The 17,959-nt window shown below is 34.7% G+C and overlaps 1 protein-coding gene across 13 annotated transcripts in view; it reads right to left on the reverse strand.

Annotated features, from left to right (window-relative positions):
* KATNAL1 (katanin catalytic subunit A1 like 1) overlaps positions 1 to 17,959 on the reverse strand; it is a 77,477-nt gene that overhangs the window by 13,615 nt on the left and 45,903 nt on the right. For all 13 annotated transcript variants that reach the window (XM_041767789.1, XM_041767795.1, XM_041767788.1 and 10 more), the window contains 5 exons: positions 11,299 to 11,426; positions 10,826 to 10,931; positions 6,095 to 6,253; positions 4,855 to 4,981; positions 2,562 to 2,696 (listed from right to left, as the gene is read on the reverse strand). In XM_041767789.1, coding sequence (XP_041623723.1) covers positions 2,562 to 2,696; positions 4,855 to 4,981; positions 6,095 to 6,253; positions 10,826 to 10,931; positions 11,299 to 11,426 — 655 coding nt within the window. The remainder of the gene's footprint in view (positions 1 to 2,561; positions 2,697 to 4,854; positions 4,982 to 6,094; positions 6,254 to 10,825; positions 10,932 to 11,298; positions 11,427 to 17,959) is intronic.

Consider the following 17,959-nt stretch of genomic DNA (forward strand, 5'->3'; position numbering starts at 1 on the left):
TATTTGACTCTTTGTTTTGGCTCAGGTCCTAATCTCAGGGTGGTGAGATCAAGTACCAAGTCAGGCTCTGTGCTCAGCAGGGAGTCTGCTTAGAGTTTCTCTGTCCCTCTCCTTCTGCCACTCCCCCCAACCCACTATTGCACTCTTGCTCTCTCTCACTCTCTCTCAAATAAGTAAATAAAACTTTAGAAAAGAATAATAGATAACATGATTAGATAGCCCTACACTTATTTTTAAATCAATGGAACAGAGCTGAGAAATAGATTCACACATACATAGCAAAATAATTTTCAACAAAGGTGCCAAAACAACTCAATGAAAAGAAAACTTTTAACAAGTGGTGCTAGAATAACTATATATATATATATATATATATATATATATATATATATATATATATACACACACACACATATACTATATATATGTATATATATAGTTATATATAACTCTATATATATAATGTGTATATATAGTTATATATATAGTGTATATAATTACATATATAAAACTATATATATACCCAACCTCTGACACTATATATACACAAAATTACTTCAATATGGATCATACATTTAACTAGTTTCTGAAAGAAAAATAGGAGAAAACCTTTGCCCTTTGGCATAAGCAAAGATTTCTTAAGACACAAAACACATGATCCATAAAAGAAAACCTTGACAAGAGGACTTCATCAAAATTAAAACTTCTGCTTATCAATAAACACTATAAAGAAAACTGAAAGGCAAAATAGAAGAAAATACTCAAAATGCACGTATCTGGTAAAGAACTATACAGCATTAATAAAACAACAAATAAATCAAAAACTGAGCAAAAGTGCTCGCGTCAGCAGCACATAATACTAAAAAAAAAAAAAAGGAAGGAAAAAAAGAAAGAAAGAAAAAGAAAAAAACCTGAGCAAAGGACTTGAAAAGACACTGCACAAAAGATAAACCAAGGACCAAGAGGCACACGAAAAGGCACTCCACATCATTAGTCATTAGAAAAATGCAAATTAAAGATGTGAGATAGTATTTCAGACTTGATAGGATGATTAAAATTAAAATACTGACCATACCAAATGTTGGTAAAGATATGGAAATACTGGAATTCTCATTCGTTGATGGTGAAAGTGTAAAACGGTAGACCACTTTTTAGGAAAACAATTTGGGTATTATAAAGTTAAATACAAACATATCTAACCTAGAACCCACCTATTCTATTCTTAGCTATATTCCCCCAAAGAATCAAAAACATTCATCCATAAAAAGATTTGTATGAGTATTTATAGTTTCATTCCTAATAGCCCCAAACTAGAAATAACTCCAATGTCCATCAGAAACGGAAATAAACACTGGTATAATCATATCAAGAATAAACTATCAATACATGTAACCATATGTATGAATCTCAAAACATTGTTGAGTGAAAGTAACAGATATACCAGAGTACCCATGTTATGATTCCATTTACATGAAGCTTAGTAATAGATAAAACTAATCTATGATGATAAAAATCAGGAAACTTAATACCTATTGAAGGTTGGAATTAACTGGTAGACAACACACAGTTACTTCCTGAGGTGACAGAAATACACTACATCTTGAGCAGGGTACTGATTAAACAGGATTATTCATTTGTCAAAACTCAGCAAATTACATACCTAAGGTTTATACACTTCATTCCATGTAAATTTTATCTCACTATAAAAAGAAAAAAAGTTCACTTATGAAAATTTCAAGTCATTAATAGGATGAAGTTGTATTTTTCAAAGAAGCATATTTTTAAGAAAATCCCAAGAGGAAAAAAAAAATCCCAAGAGGACTTTAATCCCTTAAGATTTAATGAGGACTTTACATTTAAAAGTAAAACTTTAGATATCCTTTCAAATTTGTTAACATGAATATTGCTCCGAATGTAAGAACTGCTCTGAAATGAAATGTCAGGAACTTCAACAGAGTACGACTGTGGGCCTCTCTTTCCATCTACTACAAATTGATTTTGTGATGCTACAAACTTTAAGCAGAATGCCAATGGACTAAAGACTTAAAGAGAAACGGTTTATGTATACAATGGAATATTACTCAGCCATTAGAAACGACAAATACCCACCATTTGCTTCAACGTGCATGGAACTGGAGGGTATTATGCTGAGTGAAGTAAGTCAATCGGAGAAGGACAAACAGTGTATGTTCTCATTCATTTGGGGAATATAAATAATAGTGAAAGGGAATATAAAGGAAGGGAAAAGAAATGTGTGGGAAATATCAGGAAGGGAGACAGAACATAAAGACTCCTAACTCTGGGAAATGAACTAGGGGTGGTGGAAGGGGAGGAGGGCGGGGGGTGGGGGGGAATGAGTGATGGGCACTGGGGCGGACACTTGACGGGATGAGCACTGGGTGTTTTTCTGTATGTTGGTAAATTGAACACCAATAAAAATTAATTTATAAATAAAAAAAAACAAAAGATGGAAAAAAAAAGAGAAACAGAAAAAGGTAACAGGAAGTAAAACAAAAAAAAAGAAAAGAAAAGAAAAATATATTAAAATGAAGGCATCATACCTGTTGGGAGAGGTATATATATCCTCTTTTCTAATCTCCTTCTCAAAGCTTCATCAATGTCCCATGGGAAATTAGTAGCGGCCAATACCATAACCATTTTGGAAGGATCATCATTCTCTAAAGCTCCTCCAACTCCTATACACAATAAGGGGAAAGGTGTTTTTCTTATAGTACCTTATTCTCTCATTCAACTAACATTTCTAAGCATCAGCCAGAGAATTTGTAATAGTCTCAATGACGAAAATAATGCCATCCTTCTGACCTCAGTATGATGCCAGAACCTGACGCATCAACAGTTAACTACGAAACAAAGAGGTAATAGAATTCATATAATCTATTACAGGATTCTAATCCAATAAGAAAACCCATCTTTTTCTGAAGAAAATGAATATGTAGTTGCTCTGAAAAGGCATGGGAGATTATGCTGTTTTATCCCTTTTTCAAATCATGAAGTCCCTCAAAAAAAAATTTTATTTTAGTTGTTAGTTTAATTTATTTTCTCAAGAACAGAAGAAGGTTCACATTTACTAATGTACTAGCATGCAATCATAATATACTACAAACATTTTTCTCCTTCAAACTTCTAAGTGACTTGAAAAAAATAAACAAAAAATTTGAGAATGAACCTAATAGTACTGAAAATACCATTTTTTTAATAGCAAATCAAACATATGTACCTTGAGTCTACTTTTTCAGAACCAAAAGTTTTAGAATAAAAAGCTTCAGGTTACCCAATGGAAACTCCGGAAAATGTGCAGTAAAACAAAACAAAACAAAAAAATCCCAAAACATCAAAAACTAACAAACTTTATTGCTAAAAGTTTGTATTTGTGACCTGGCACAACAAAGTAGTGACTTTAAAGCAACTCAGTTCAATATGGTATTTTCCTAATAAATTGTTACTAAACTCCTGTTTCAATCACTATCACAAAGAATCAAGCTATCCAATTAATAATCAACAGTAGTCACAAATACCCCTTGATGAAATTCAGCTGACTAAATTGATATTCAGTGATATTTTTAAAACATCTAATGTGTTTCTCCTCTAGATCCTTCCCTTAACATATAACATAGTCACTTCTTTCTCTCATACTTTAGCAGAAATTAAAATGATAAACTCATTAAGGGAAGGGACTCATACTACACTGATTTATGTATCCTTACAGTGCCTGGCACTATATATGACACACACTGTAAGTATTCGGTAAGTATCCACAGTTTCTGTATAACCATAGCAGTTTTGAAACAACACATTCTAGATTTTTTTTTTTTTTTTAAACACATTTTACATTTGCCACACAACGACCACAGTAATAAAGCTCTAAAGGCAGCTCTGGCCCATTACTCTCTTCCTTCAATGCCACTTCTTTGTCTGATTAAGTACCAAAGCTTCAAAGCTCAACTTGGCTGTTTCTTTCCATGACTCCCTTAGTCTGGGTGGTGCCTTTCCTACTGTGTTTTTACCACACCCAGAGTTTAGTTCTACCATACAATTTATGACGTATTGTTAAGTTGCCTGCTTCCCAACTACATCAGTAGTTCTACTTTTTGGTTCATGATCCTTTTATACTCTTAAGAATGACTGAGCTCCACAGAGCTTTTGTGTGTATGGAATAGATCTATCAATATTTACCATTAGAAATTAAAACTGAGAATTTTTAATTCACTTTAAAGTAATAAATCTATTATTTATTAATATAAATAACATTTTGTGGAAAATATAATTTTTCAAAACCAAAAATAATTAGTAAAAACAGTGGCATTTTCTTACATTTTTGTAAATCTCTTTAATGTCTGACTCAACAGAGAATAGCTAGATTCTCCTATCTGCTTCTGCTTTCCATCTATTATGGCATCCCAAATGTCTTGTGGCCTCTGAAACACTTCACTGTATTCTCATGAGAGAATGAGAATGAAAAAGGGCAAATAAAGTCTTACTATTATCATGAAAATGATTTGCCCTTGCAGACCTTTTAAAAGGGCCTTAAAGATCCCTGGGGCCCTGGACCACATCTTTGGAACCTCTGCAGTCCTAGTAAACCCCTTACCAGCCATGACATTCCTTTTCTTTGTAACCTCAGAACTTAGAATGGTACATGGTTCACAACATGTATGCAATAAATGCTATCTCAGTGCATGAACAAACTGAACAAGTGGGTGGATGAACAAATGATTACAAATAAATTCAGGCTGCCTTTTAGTCCACTCACTGAGAATTTCCACCAATATGAATCTACACAAAATTCAAAAAGGAAATATAACAGCTTGTGGACAGTAATTAAATATCAATTACCATCCATCTGAATGAGTAGTTCAGACTTGACTCTGCGACTTGCCTCATGTTCATCTGAGGTTCCTCTTCGACTACAGATAGAATCTATTTCATCGATGAAGATCGTAGTGGGCGCATAAAATCTAGCCTTTGTAGAAAAACATTTTAAAGAAACCATTCAATAAGCTCATAAAATAATCTGAATTTTTTAATGCCATTTCCTCCTCCTAATATAATGGTAAAAAAAAAAAAAAGCAGAAATTTCTCACTGCTTTAATGCCACTATTTGATTACTGACAGAGATTAAATCATTTATATCAGAAAATGGATATTTCTAAAAATAAAAGTTAGATGGTTGGTGAAGGTGGGTGACAGATACATGGGGATTCATAGTACTATTATTTCTACTTTTGTGTTTGAAAATTTCCTAATATAAATCTTCTTAAAGATAAATTATCAATCTCCATCTTCAAATATATTTTCTTAAATAACTACTGCAAGTCCCTAATGAAAAAGGAAAACTTTAACGACAGGTCAATTTCTGATTTTTATATATTTTTTTAAAGATTTTGTTTATTCATTTGAGACAGAGACTGAGAGAGAGAGCATAAGCAGGAGGGAGAGGGAGAAGCAGGCTCCCCACTGAGCCGGGAGCCTGATATGTGACTCGATCCCAGGACCTAGGGATCATGACCTGAGCCAAAGACAGATGCTTAACCATCTGAACCACCCAGGTGCCTAATTTCTGATTTTTAAAATATATACTAAAATATACTCAGCTCAACCAGCTCATTAGAAATCCTGAAATATCAAACCATACATATTACTTCCAAAGTGTCTTCCACCCTCACTGGATAAGCTGCCCTTATCTCAGAGAGGAAGAAACACTGAAGACACATCAACCCTCCAAAAAAGCCACCACCCCATACCTTACTCATGTGTCAAGAACTGTTCAACTACAACTCCATTTGTCCTTTTAAAAACAGATCCCAGGACACCTGGGTGGCTTAGCAGTTGAGCATCTGCCTTTGGCTCTGGGCATGATCCTGGAGTCCCGGGATCGAGTCCCACATTAGGCTCCCTGCATGGAGCCTGTTCTCCCTCTCCTGTGTCTCTGCCTCTGTGTGTGTGTGTGTGTGTGTCATGAATAAATAAATAAAATCTTAAAAAAAAAAAACAGATTCCTAGGTAAATGGATATAAAAGGGATATCATTCGCCTACAGAAACAGTACTTTGAAATCTGAATATATCATCACTCACCATTTCAAACAACAGACGGACTAACTTCTCAGATTCACCTCTATATTTAGATGTCAGTGTAGAAGATGAAACATTGAAGAATGTTGTGCCACATTCAGTGGCGACAGCTTTAGCTAGCATAGTCTTACCAGTGCCTGGGGGTCCAACCATCAGTACACCCTGAAATTTCAAAATCTGTATTAAATGTTTTATCAAAGTAAAATATATTCTTATAAAATATCATCAGCTATTGATGTACATAAAAAATTTCCCCATCAAAAAAGAAACTCAACTGTCACCATGTCACTCATGGTGCATTTGACATGAGTATCATTTCATAGATTAAAAAAAATGCAGACTGATTTCACAAAATACCTCAAATGAGAGGTACTCAGGGATGGGCTAACAAAAGGCCCAGACAGTAAGAAATCTTCTGATACATTTAAAAAGAACCTACCCAATTTTCTACCTGGAAGAAGGTAAGTATGTATAGTCTTGAGCATGGCTTAAGAGTGACTGCTCTGTTTAAACATAATGAAATAAGACATTTCCTACCACATCTAGTAGAATTGTACATTCCTTGCCCTTCAAAGAGACAAAACCTGTCTTCCACAAAACATAATACACAGTTTTTAAGCAAAGTAGAGATCCACTTATTAGTTAAGAAGGTAACTAAAATCCAGTGGCAATTCAAGAATAATCAATTTAGCTAGCATTTTATCAGATTAATGTGCTAGACAATTAATAGTTCATATAAAACAGTGTTAGTGATGAAAGAGCCACTAAATATAGACTAAAAACTAAATTTTACTTACCATCTTTGAAAACAAACAAAAACGCTTCTGTAAAAATAAATCAACTAGAAGTAAAAATTATTCAATAACACCAAGCCTCTACTATTGAAGACTACTGGATTTTCTTCTCACACTTTCAATGGGAGTTCAGATACCCAGTGAACATCACATTTCTTTTGTATAATAGTTGGTAATCTTAAGAATTCTGTCCTATTTATTTAATAGGTTTCTGGAGATTTAAATTTTGAAAATTATGCACATATAAAGTTTCACAAATTCAGAAGCTGTCCAAACCCTTTTCTAGTGTGAAAATTAATGGAAGACTCCTTTAAAATAGAGCTACGAAGCCAGAAGGGGGAGCTCTCATGCTCTACAACTCTTAGTCAATTGCAGACCCAACTGGAAGAGACCTGTCTTGCAAGTCTATGCTATGTTAGCTACTATCGCCACCCCCTACCCTCTCCCTCGCAACAGCCTAGTCAATGAAAGAGTGTCATAACCCAGCCAATGAAAAACCATTACACTGTAACCTCACACTTTACTCAAATAGGCTTTTACTAACAACCCTCCCAATTTTCCCTTTTCTCTATAAAAAAGAGTATTCCTCTCCTCTGTTCTCCAGACTTGGCTATCGCTATAGCTTGTTTATCCCAAACTGTAATTCTCTGCTATTCTCAAATAAGCCCATTTTTTGCTGATAAAATAACTGACAGCTTTTTTTTTTTAAAAGCTTTTATTTATTCATGAGACACAGAGAGAGAGAGAGAGAGGCAGAGACATAGGCAGAGGGAGAAGCAGGCTCCATACAGGAAGCCCAATGTGGGACTAGATCCTGAGCCAAAGGCAGACGCTCAACCGCTAAGCCCCCCAGGCGTCCCGTTTTGTTTTGTTTTAAGATTTTTTTATTTATTCATGAGAGACACACACATAGAGAGGCAGAGACATAGGCAGAGGGAGAAGGAGGCTCCATGCAGGGAGCGTGATGACAGCTTTATTTTTAAGGTTAACACTACCTATAGAATTCTGACACCCAGAAAGAAGATTTGAAACACTACTTTGGTAACTGTTTTTTTGCTCTGCAAGGAGCTTATAACTGTGCATGAGATGGATTTTGAAAACTAAAAACAACTAATAGTATAAGCACAGCTATAGCAAAATTCATTATTTCACTACTGTCCCCTTTGAATGCCCTCTCTGTTCCTGTAATGTCTTTCATGTGGGCACCTCCAATAGGAGTTAATTTCCAACATCAGTCTCTGTACATAGATAGAATCACACAGTACAATATTTATAAATTTCAGCTCCTCATGAATTATTCAATTATCTCCTCTATTTCCTATATCTCCTTCTCTATTGGCTCTTTCTCCCAGTATATAAACATACTTAACTCTGTCCTGTTTAAAAAAAAAAAAAAATCCTTTGCTCAACCCTACGAATCCCCTTGATACTATCCACTTTTTACCTTCTCAGCCAACCTTCTTTAAAAATTTCATGCTTACTAGTTTTTCTTTTTGAGCTACAATCTGAGTTCTGCCGCCACTAATTCATTAAAACTACCTAATTTACTAATCCAGTGGTCACTTTTCATCTCGTATCTTCTTTCCTTCTCCCTGACCTCTACTGGTGCTGTTACCTGATGTTCATTCCCTTCTTCCTGAAGTGCTTCCTCCCTATGTTAGTTCTATGACACTGTTCTTCCCTGATGCTCCTCCTACTCATGACTCTCTTCACTGCCTTTCAGGTTTCCTCCTCCCCTGCCCTTTATATTCTTGAAGCAATTCTAAACCGTTTGCTCTTTTTCCTTTATAGACTTCCTTGAACAATCTCATCCACACCCATATTATCACAATTTTAATTTAAATTCAAACTCTGTTCTAAGCTCCAGACCTGTTTCAAATTACTTACTATTTACCTAAACATATTTTGTTTCTATTTAAATCTGCCCCTCTTCCCAATTTTCAGTACCAATTCATAGTGTATGCACCTTATATAATAAAGAATTTGACTGGTCTTTTCCCCCAGTTCCTGGGAAGAAAACTATAAATCCTCGGAATTTCCAAAGTGACAGGAGTGCTTTTGTTGTTCATTTGAATCCTGAAATTTTATGTTGAGGTGACTCATGGTGGGCCCCTATACAGTTTATGCTAATGAGATGATTCAGGATGGTGGCTAGCCTTGCCAGAAAAGCCAACCATGGCATTAAAGAATTGGGGCTTTGAGCCACAGGATATCAACAAGACATAGAGAAAGAAGGGAGACTGGAAACTGAGACACACAGGCAATCATTTAACCAATCATGACTATGTAATGAAATCCAATAAAAACCCTGGAAACTGAAGCTTGAGTAAGCTTCCCTGTTGCAATACTCTATGGATTGTCACACACCCAGGTGCTAGGAGGGTAAAGCATCATGATTCTATGGGTAGAAAACAACAGAAGTTTCATTTTCGGCATCCTCACAGATCTTGCCCTATACATTTCTTCCTTTGGCTACTTCTGATTTGCCTCCTTTTGCTATGATAAAACTGTAATTGTAAGTAGAATGCTTTCTTAAGTTATCTGAGTCATTCTAGAAAATTACCAGACCTAAGGGGGGTAGTAAGAACCCCCAAATTTATAGCCAGCTGGCCAGAAGTGAGGGTGACCTGGGGATGCCCAAGTTTGCACTTGGCATCTGAAATAAGGACAATCACATGGAAAAGTACCTTCAACCTGTAAGATTTGGCCCAATTAGGGGTAGCTGGTGTCAGAAGTAATTGCATACTCCTTCAGTTCAAGCCTGGAATTTGGGAGTAACATAATTTGTACCTCTCCCTATAAACCATCAGTCATAATGTTATCATTACCTTTTAAATATCTCTCATAAATCCACCCATTTTTCACTAGCCAATTACAAATGCCTTTGTTCAGATCCTCATTGTTCAGATCGACTATTACAACAGCCTCTTCCTCAGATTCTTCATCAGCATCCATTTATGATCATCTCCAGTCCATCCTTCACAAGATGATTTTTCTACATGTGCAAATCACCTTCTTGGTAAAGGCTTACAAGCCTCATTAAGATAGGTTGGTTATACCTACCATGCCTGTCTTAAAACTTCTTTCAATACCTATTTTAAGACTTTTTTCCTCTAATAAATATTGTTCTAAAAGTTATAATAAAAAGGGAATGTTACCAAAATTAGGTAAATCTATAAGAGTCCATAAAAGCTTTTAAGTTGTAGAAGACAATCAAAATGCTATGAGTATTCCAAGCTATTTGAGTAAACAGATACACAATTTCTCCTCATCTTAACTTTTAGGCATGTAAAAAAAGGAAGAGATATTGAAAAGAGAAACAGACCTTCCTAGCTAATTCAGAAGAGTGTTTTATTTCACTCTACGGATCGGACTCAAGGAAGCCTTTGCCTAGGACGAAGACCAAAACAAGTTCCAGGCAGCCATTGTTGGAAGGGTTTTTTTAATATGCTAAAATAAAAACAGTAGACTTAGGAACTAGTCCTGAGCAGGCTTTTTATTCTAAAGTGGAGGGCATGTCTGAGAATTATACCAAGCCTAAATGAAGTGATCAAAATAATTAGTGAGAAATACACCAACTTTTAGAAAGTATTTATTTGATCAAATATTTATTCTACAAGACTATCTACTATTTAATTTGCTTGTTAACTTATTTACAGAAACAGATACCTAGAAAATTCTTAAAGCTAATCCCTAGTCCGGCAAACTGAAGGCAAGTGACTTTACTAAAGCCTGCAGTTTCAATACTCTGTTCCTCTCTTGCCATTGCAGAGGAGACACACCTCAACTACAAATTCAAATCCAGGTATTTAGGGTGTAGTACACAGACCTCCCCCAACCTTCACTACTGTGTAACAAATGCATAAAGAAGCCCCAATGTCGTCATTCATTATCATGCAAGCATCATTTTTATACCTATTTTATTCTAATAAATGCTCACCTTCCATGGCCTTCTTATCCCTTTGAAAAAGTCAGGCATCCACATTGGAAGAACAACAGCTTCCCTTAGCAACTTCTTAGCTTCTTCCAGATCTGCTATGTCATCCCTTTACAAGAGTAGCAAAGTTTCATGCTTATTCATGGACACCTCTGACTTATTCAATACTACTTTTTTTAAGTTTTTTTATTCATGAAATTATCATAGTAAGAGCACTATTTAATTAATACTGCATAAAATGATGAGTGAAAATATATTGCAGTGATTAAATAGGACACGTTATTCAATTAACAACCTTTGTCAGTTATGTCAACATCAAGTAAACATGTAAAATGTCTTGTTTATATTCTGAGAGAAGAACTGTCCTGTCAATTCTATACATGTATTAAGGAAGAAGTCACAATCATGGATAATAAGGCTCACACCAAGCCAACCATTACTGTTGTTACTTTAATTCAAGGACCGAAAAGACTTACCAATGAATGCTGGGATTCCTGGATACAATGTCTCTCTCCAGGGCTTCCACCAGATCCTTGTCATACCCAGCACCGTCAAATTTAGGAATTTCACCATCGCTCGCACCATCATGCATATTCTTCCTTCCCTAGATACAGGTATAAAAAAAGTCAATAACAAGATAATTTTAGTTAACATCACTGAGCTTTTGAAATATTATAATGTAATTATCTTAAAAGTAATTTTCTTTTTTTTAAGATTGTGTTTTCTGATTACTCAAATGCCACCCTCCCCTGTTGATTTCATCAGAAACCAATAAATTGGACAACTGTATTATACACATCAAATTTATATCTTTGGGGGTATAGTTTCAAGTAAGACTAAAATGATCCTTACTAGATACTTCTGGATTTGTGGGTGCAGGGAATTTCCACCACCACCAGAGACTATCCAGAACATACAGAAACAACATTAATTTACTGAGAACCTACTACACGGCAATAAATCTTACATATATTATCTCATTTAATACTCACAACAAGGTATGTATTGTTATCCTTATTTTTACAAATAAGGAACTAGGATTCAGGTGAAGTAATTTAAGCAAGTTCATAATTATTAAATGTCTGAGTAGAGATTTTAATGCAGCTTTTCCTGGCTCTCTGAGCCCATGGCCTTTGCATAACATCAGACCACTTCATGACTAACTTTTTAAAGCTTAAATGCTTTACAAACTATGATTTGCCAAAGCTAAGAAAGAGGCTACAGAGGAGGAAGGCCTTGGGACTCTGAACTGCATCTTGCAAAGCCTTTTCCCTGTTTTCACCCCCCAGGATTCAGGGTTTCTTCCTAGTAAAGTCCTTGGACCACATCATAAAGTGACTATAATGATCATGGTAAAAGGATCTTTTTAAATAGTATTATTAAGACCACTAAAGCAATATACTTTATCCTAAATTCTTTATTTAATAATATGGTAGCTTTAAAAAACAATTACATGCTCTGGTTTCTATGGGTTCTGCCAAGAATTACTCAAGCTTTAAATGAAATGCGCTCAGTTGCTAGAGATAGTTAACCACTAGAACTACTTCAAGGGACAGGGCCAAATATCTCCCTAGAGCTTCAGCCCCACAGTTACTGCCTAATACTAAAATGAAAGAGAAAACAGTCAAAAAAAAAAATGCATGAATTTCCTAAGCTTAAGTCTGAAGAGAGTAAACAGAATGAACCTCTCTTACCACACTTCATCTGAGATAAACCGTAGGCTTGATCATAAGTGCTGACAGAGAACTAAAATGGCTCCCCTTGGGCAAATGCTCAACTCATTAAGTAACTAGGTAAATGACCAAACAGTGCTCTTGGTGACTTGACACAAAAAATGAATATTTTACTGTTTCTGGGTGGCACAGTGACAATATTAGCTCAATTTTCAATAAGATTCTTATGTTTCAGATGATAGATACCAATATTGACAATATTAAAAAGAGTAAGTTTGTGGCATATCTACACAACAAACATAGTATCTACAAATTTAAAATAAGCTCAGCCTAGAATCACACTGTATAATACAGGTAGGAAAGGCTAAAAATCACATTCAAACAAATCACTGGAAATTCTCTAATCATTTTTAAAACTCTTCTGGAAATAAATCAACTAAAGAATGCAACAGAAACTGATATATCTAAGACTTAGCATAACTTGATTCAAATGGCATTATAATCTGAGACTTACCAAAAAATAATTATTAAAAAATATAAGTAGACATCCATTTTAATAGGAATGTCCAGTGGTAGAAAAGACATGATAAACACTGCCAAGGGAAAGAAAAAGCTGTACACTTATCTGAAAGTAGTAAGAATCAGAGGATTTAAAAGAATAATAAATATGTGAGCATATCTGTCTAATACATTTCAGTAGGTTTTATCAGTGAATAAAAATACACTACCTGCCCTCAATTGACCATCTAGTCTAATAGGGGAAACAGTAACAAGTAAACAAGACAAAAACATACATATCATAAACTGTGAAATGCTATGAAAAAACTGAGTGGTCCATGTCATTAAAAGGTAATGAGCAAACAAAACACAGATTGGAGAGACAGGCAGAGGCCAGCTCACCTAGGGCCCAAAAGGCCAGAGGGAGAAGCTTGGACTTTATTCTAAATGAATCGGGAAATGGCAGGATCTGATTTACATTTTTAAATGACCCTTCTGCCTACTGTGTGGAAAAAGGATAGGGTAGACAACTAGAAGCAGAGAAAGAAAGTCTGCATTCTAGTAATACTCAAGGTCAAGCTTCTCAATTCACAGAAGAGGAAATATGGGTGTTAAATCAGTCAAATGACTTGTCCTAGGATCCAAAGTTTATCAAAGATAGAGATGAGATTTGAATACAAATTAAGTACTCCAAAAAAGATTCTGGGAACTCTTCCAAGTCAAAATGGTGAGATTATTAAACAACAGATTTAGGGAAACTAAAAATAAATAATTAATTTGGTTACACTGGGAAACCAACAAAAAAGGTGACCATCATCCTTCATAACAAATACTCACATACACTGAGGGCACTTGATAGAATGAGTACTGGGTGATATACTATATGTTGACAAATTGAATTTAAATAAAACAATGTAAAAAAAATACTCAGATAAACTACAATAGGGCATCAAACATAAGTAACTGTGGTTTCAGTTAATGAGCTAGATTAACTGTAATACTAATACCTAAAAGAGACTTAGTTTTCAGGCAATAAAAGATAACCTCACCCAAGATAGTACCTGAACAATTTATAATAATAATAAAAGCTGCAGTAACACTGAAATGATCTTAGAAATCTTTCTTTAGATTTCCACATTAACTGACGAAGGTCAACATTAGCAAGAATTTAAAAAAAAAAAAAAACATTAGCAAGAATTTGATATTTAGCATGCAGTCTGACCTTTTTCCTCATTAAAGAAAATATTTTAGCATCTTTTTACTAATGTCTAAATTACCCTTATCAAGAAAGCTTTGTTAATGAGCTTTCATTAGTATCGACTAATCATTCTATGTGAAAAAAAATGAGGCTAAAATTAGTGACTAACCCAATATCATATAAAGTCAATGACACAAGTTGGCCTAAAGCACAAATAACGGTTTTTGCATTTTATTGTATGTCTTCTCACTCAGGCAGATTAAGTGAAAGACGGTCAGTTACTAGCTCTGGGTCTTGCATTTCAAATGACAAGTGAATTGCACCCAGAGAAGAATATCCAGGGCAATGAATGATTCAAAACCACATCATATAGAGGAAGACCAAGGACACTAGAGACATGTAAGCTGAAGAAGAAAACACTAGTGGAGCCACATGACCAACTGACCTATCTACCTCTATTTCCTCTATATTATTCCAAAGGAAAGAACCAGAACCAATAAAAAGTAACAAAAGACATAAATTTCAGATCAGCAAAACAATTTTCTAACAATGAGATCTGTTTAACAAAGTGGTCACTGCTCTTGCTAGGTAGTGAGCTACCCAACATCAGAATTACTAATTAGTAATAAATAAAAAGAAAAAAATCACTGGCCCACAGTCAGAGGGATGTCCAAGCTCAGCTCAACTCTGAGGTCAGTGACATTATGCTGGTAACTTGAAACAGTCAAAAGAGAAGTATTTACACCACAGGAATCAGCTGATGCTACAGACCAGGGCTTGATTTATTGTTTTGTTAATGGCCTAGACTAATAGGGAAAATGTTAAAAATGCAGATGAAACTTAAAAGTATGTCATTTCTGCAGCTCTTACATTATAAATTGCACAAAAATTAAGAAAATATTTTTCCAGGATTTGAAACTATTACCTGATTCATCAAAGTTGCTCAAATAATTGACAAATGAGTGAACTACCAACATACATTTCTATTATTTCACTTTCATCTCATTAATTAAAAAGAATACCAACACCAGCATTCATGTCAGAACTACACTTTTAGGGCAGCCCAGGTAGCTCAGTGGTTTAGTGCCGCCTTCAGCCCAGGGCCTGATCCTGGAGACCCAGGATCGAGTCCCACGTCAGGCTCCCTGTGTGCAGCCTGCTTCTCCCTCTGCCTGTGTCTCTGTCTCTCTCTCTCTGTGTGTCTCTCATGAATAAATAAATAAAGTCTTTTTAAAGAAAAAAAAAAGAACTATACTTTTAGTCATCTATTAACTGCAACCATAGGTTGGCTACAGATATAAGAGATGAGCAAAAATCAGCAAAGGTATTCTGTGAGAGTCCATTAGTTCTACAGAATTTACAATAAAGAGTACAATATATTTAATTATTTATAAATTATGTACTATACATCATTTGTATCAGATTTATAATAAATGTGTGAATGTGTATATACACACACTTTCTTCTGAAACTATTCAACATTTACCAGTACACTACTATAGTTGGATGATCATCATTCATCAAATAGTTTACCCATATGACAGTATCCTTTTCTTCATAAGAAAAAGAAAAGTTTTTCTCAAGTCACTATTGATTTGTAGAATCACCTATCAACACTTCTCAATTCAGTTTACAGTATCCCTTCACATCAGACATCCCTACACTTACTCAGTAATGAGAAGGAAAGTATTCAAAAAGGGCCATTTGTTACATATAACTCAATGAAATGAAGTCCTTTAAGTTTAACAACCTTAAATCAATTCTATGAATATAATTTACCATACTTTAATCTGAATTCTATTTAAAAGTATATACAGCTTTAATCATGAGATCGCAATAGAAGCACTGCTCATTTCACTAAGAGTTAATTAACCATAAAGCCATAGTCTTAAAAATACTTGCGAATCAGAGCTTTGTGAATTAAATTTATTTTTGGTTACAATACAAAAACATTTCCTCTGCTACCTAATATTTTTAGACCATCTTTTTTTAATAAAAAAATGCATTTATTATTTCTATGTATATTTCTATACTAACTCTAGGCTCCAATAGTTTAAAAAATAATACATCAAATTTTCTCAGGTACATTCAAATAAGACTGAAAAATATAGCTGTCAAGGTCAATTGATTCATCTCACTCCCTCTCATCAATAAGAAAATATTCAACGTGAGGCCAAGAGTCACATTTTGTTAGTCTGTATTCCTAGTCCCTGCAAGTATACTAAAACAAAGCACACACATAATAAAAGTATGTTAATGTGATGGGATGAGCACTGGGATTACAACTGATGAATTATTAAAAAGTATATCTGAAACTAATAATATACTATATGTTGGCTAACTGAATTTAAATTAAAATCAATCAGTCAAAGGTGTGTCAAGTAAACAGGGTAAGAAACTGGCTTTGTGATGACTCTGTGGACCTCATGGAGCGAAAAATTGTAAGGGCTGAGCAATAGATTGCTATACAAAGTGATTGTTACTTGCTGAAAAACAGTATTTTTAAGCTTGGACCTCATCTGAAGCTTGTCAACAGCTTAAAAAAAAAAAAAAAAGAAAGAAAGAAAAAGAGGGGTGGGGAAGATTTAATCACTCCCAGAAAATGAAAGGGAACTCTTTTACAAGAAACAAGTATTCATGATATATTAAAATATGATAGTAATAAGCATTTTGAAACAAAAGGCTGTCTAGCATACTGATTAAAAGCTCAGGTGATAAAGAGTTCAACTCCTAGTCCCCCCACCACTTGCAGGTACGACTCTGGTGCCTCAATTTCTTCATATGTAGAACAGAGAAAATTATGCTGAGGTCACAAGAAGTATTTACAGGAATTAAATAAGCCAATCAATATATATATATATAAAACTTCAAAAAGGGGCTAGTAAAGGTTAAGTGTACTCAAGGAAGATTAACATCTGCTACTGCTATTATTATTAGTTGCCCCATCACCCAGTTTGCAACACTAAATTAAAAAATCTAGATACTAAAAAAAAAAAAAAAATCTAGATACTAGGCTCCTGGGTGGCTCAGTGGTTGAGCCTCCACCTTTGGCTCAGGTCATGATCCTGGAGTTCTAGGATAGAGTCCCGCATCAGGATACCCAGAGGGAGCCCGCTTTTCCCTCTGCCTAGGTCTCTGCCTCTCTCTGTCTCCCATGAACAAATAATTAAAAAAAAAAAAAATCCAGATACTGAGAATCTTGGGTAAGATATATAATTTCTCTTGTCCTCACTTTTTTTTTTTTTTTTTACATCTATAAAGTTAAGTGGCTGGCTGAAGTACAATGGCAGCTTTCAAACTTTTGACCACAACACAAAATAATAAGTTCATTTGAGATCACGAGCTACTATACACCAATATATAATTACATAATTAAGGTTTTTCTATATATTGATAAAATTAAATATTTTTTCTAAAAATTACAGTGTCCTTACTCTCATTAATGCCTTCTGAATTTTCTAATCTGTTCTGTTTTTTTTTTTCTTAATCTGATTGCAATACACAGAACCAAAGATACTGGGGACCACTGTACTTCTGAGGAGCCCTCCAGTACAAAGTACTCACTGTCAAAATAGCATATTCAAAGGCAGTGGGTATGTCAGTTTCACCTAAGCATTCTCAAACCCTACCACAGCCTCCAGTAAGTTTTAAGGACACTAAAATTCTAAAGGGCATTGAGTGCTCATAATAACCATAGCTGAACCAAGTACACTTTTCAAATTCTAATAAACTCTGCATGAGTTTGTTTTTACAAATTGCAGTCCCCTT

Source organism: Vulpes lagopus, chromosome 8 (assembly GCF_018345385.1).
Source record: "Vulpes lagopus strain Blue_001 chromosome 8, ASM1834538v1, whole genome shotgun sequence".
Taxonomy (NCBI): Eukaryota; Metazoa; Chordata; class Mammalia; order Carnivora; family Canidae; genus Vulpes; species Vulpes lagopus.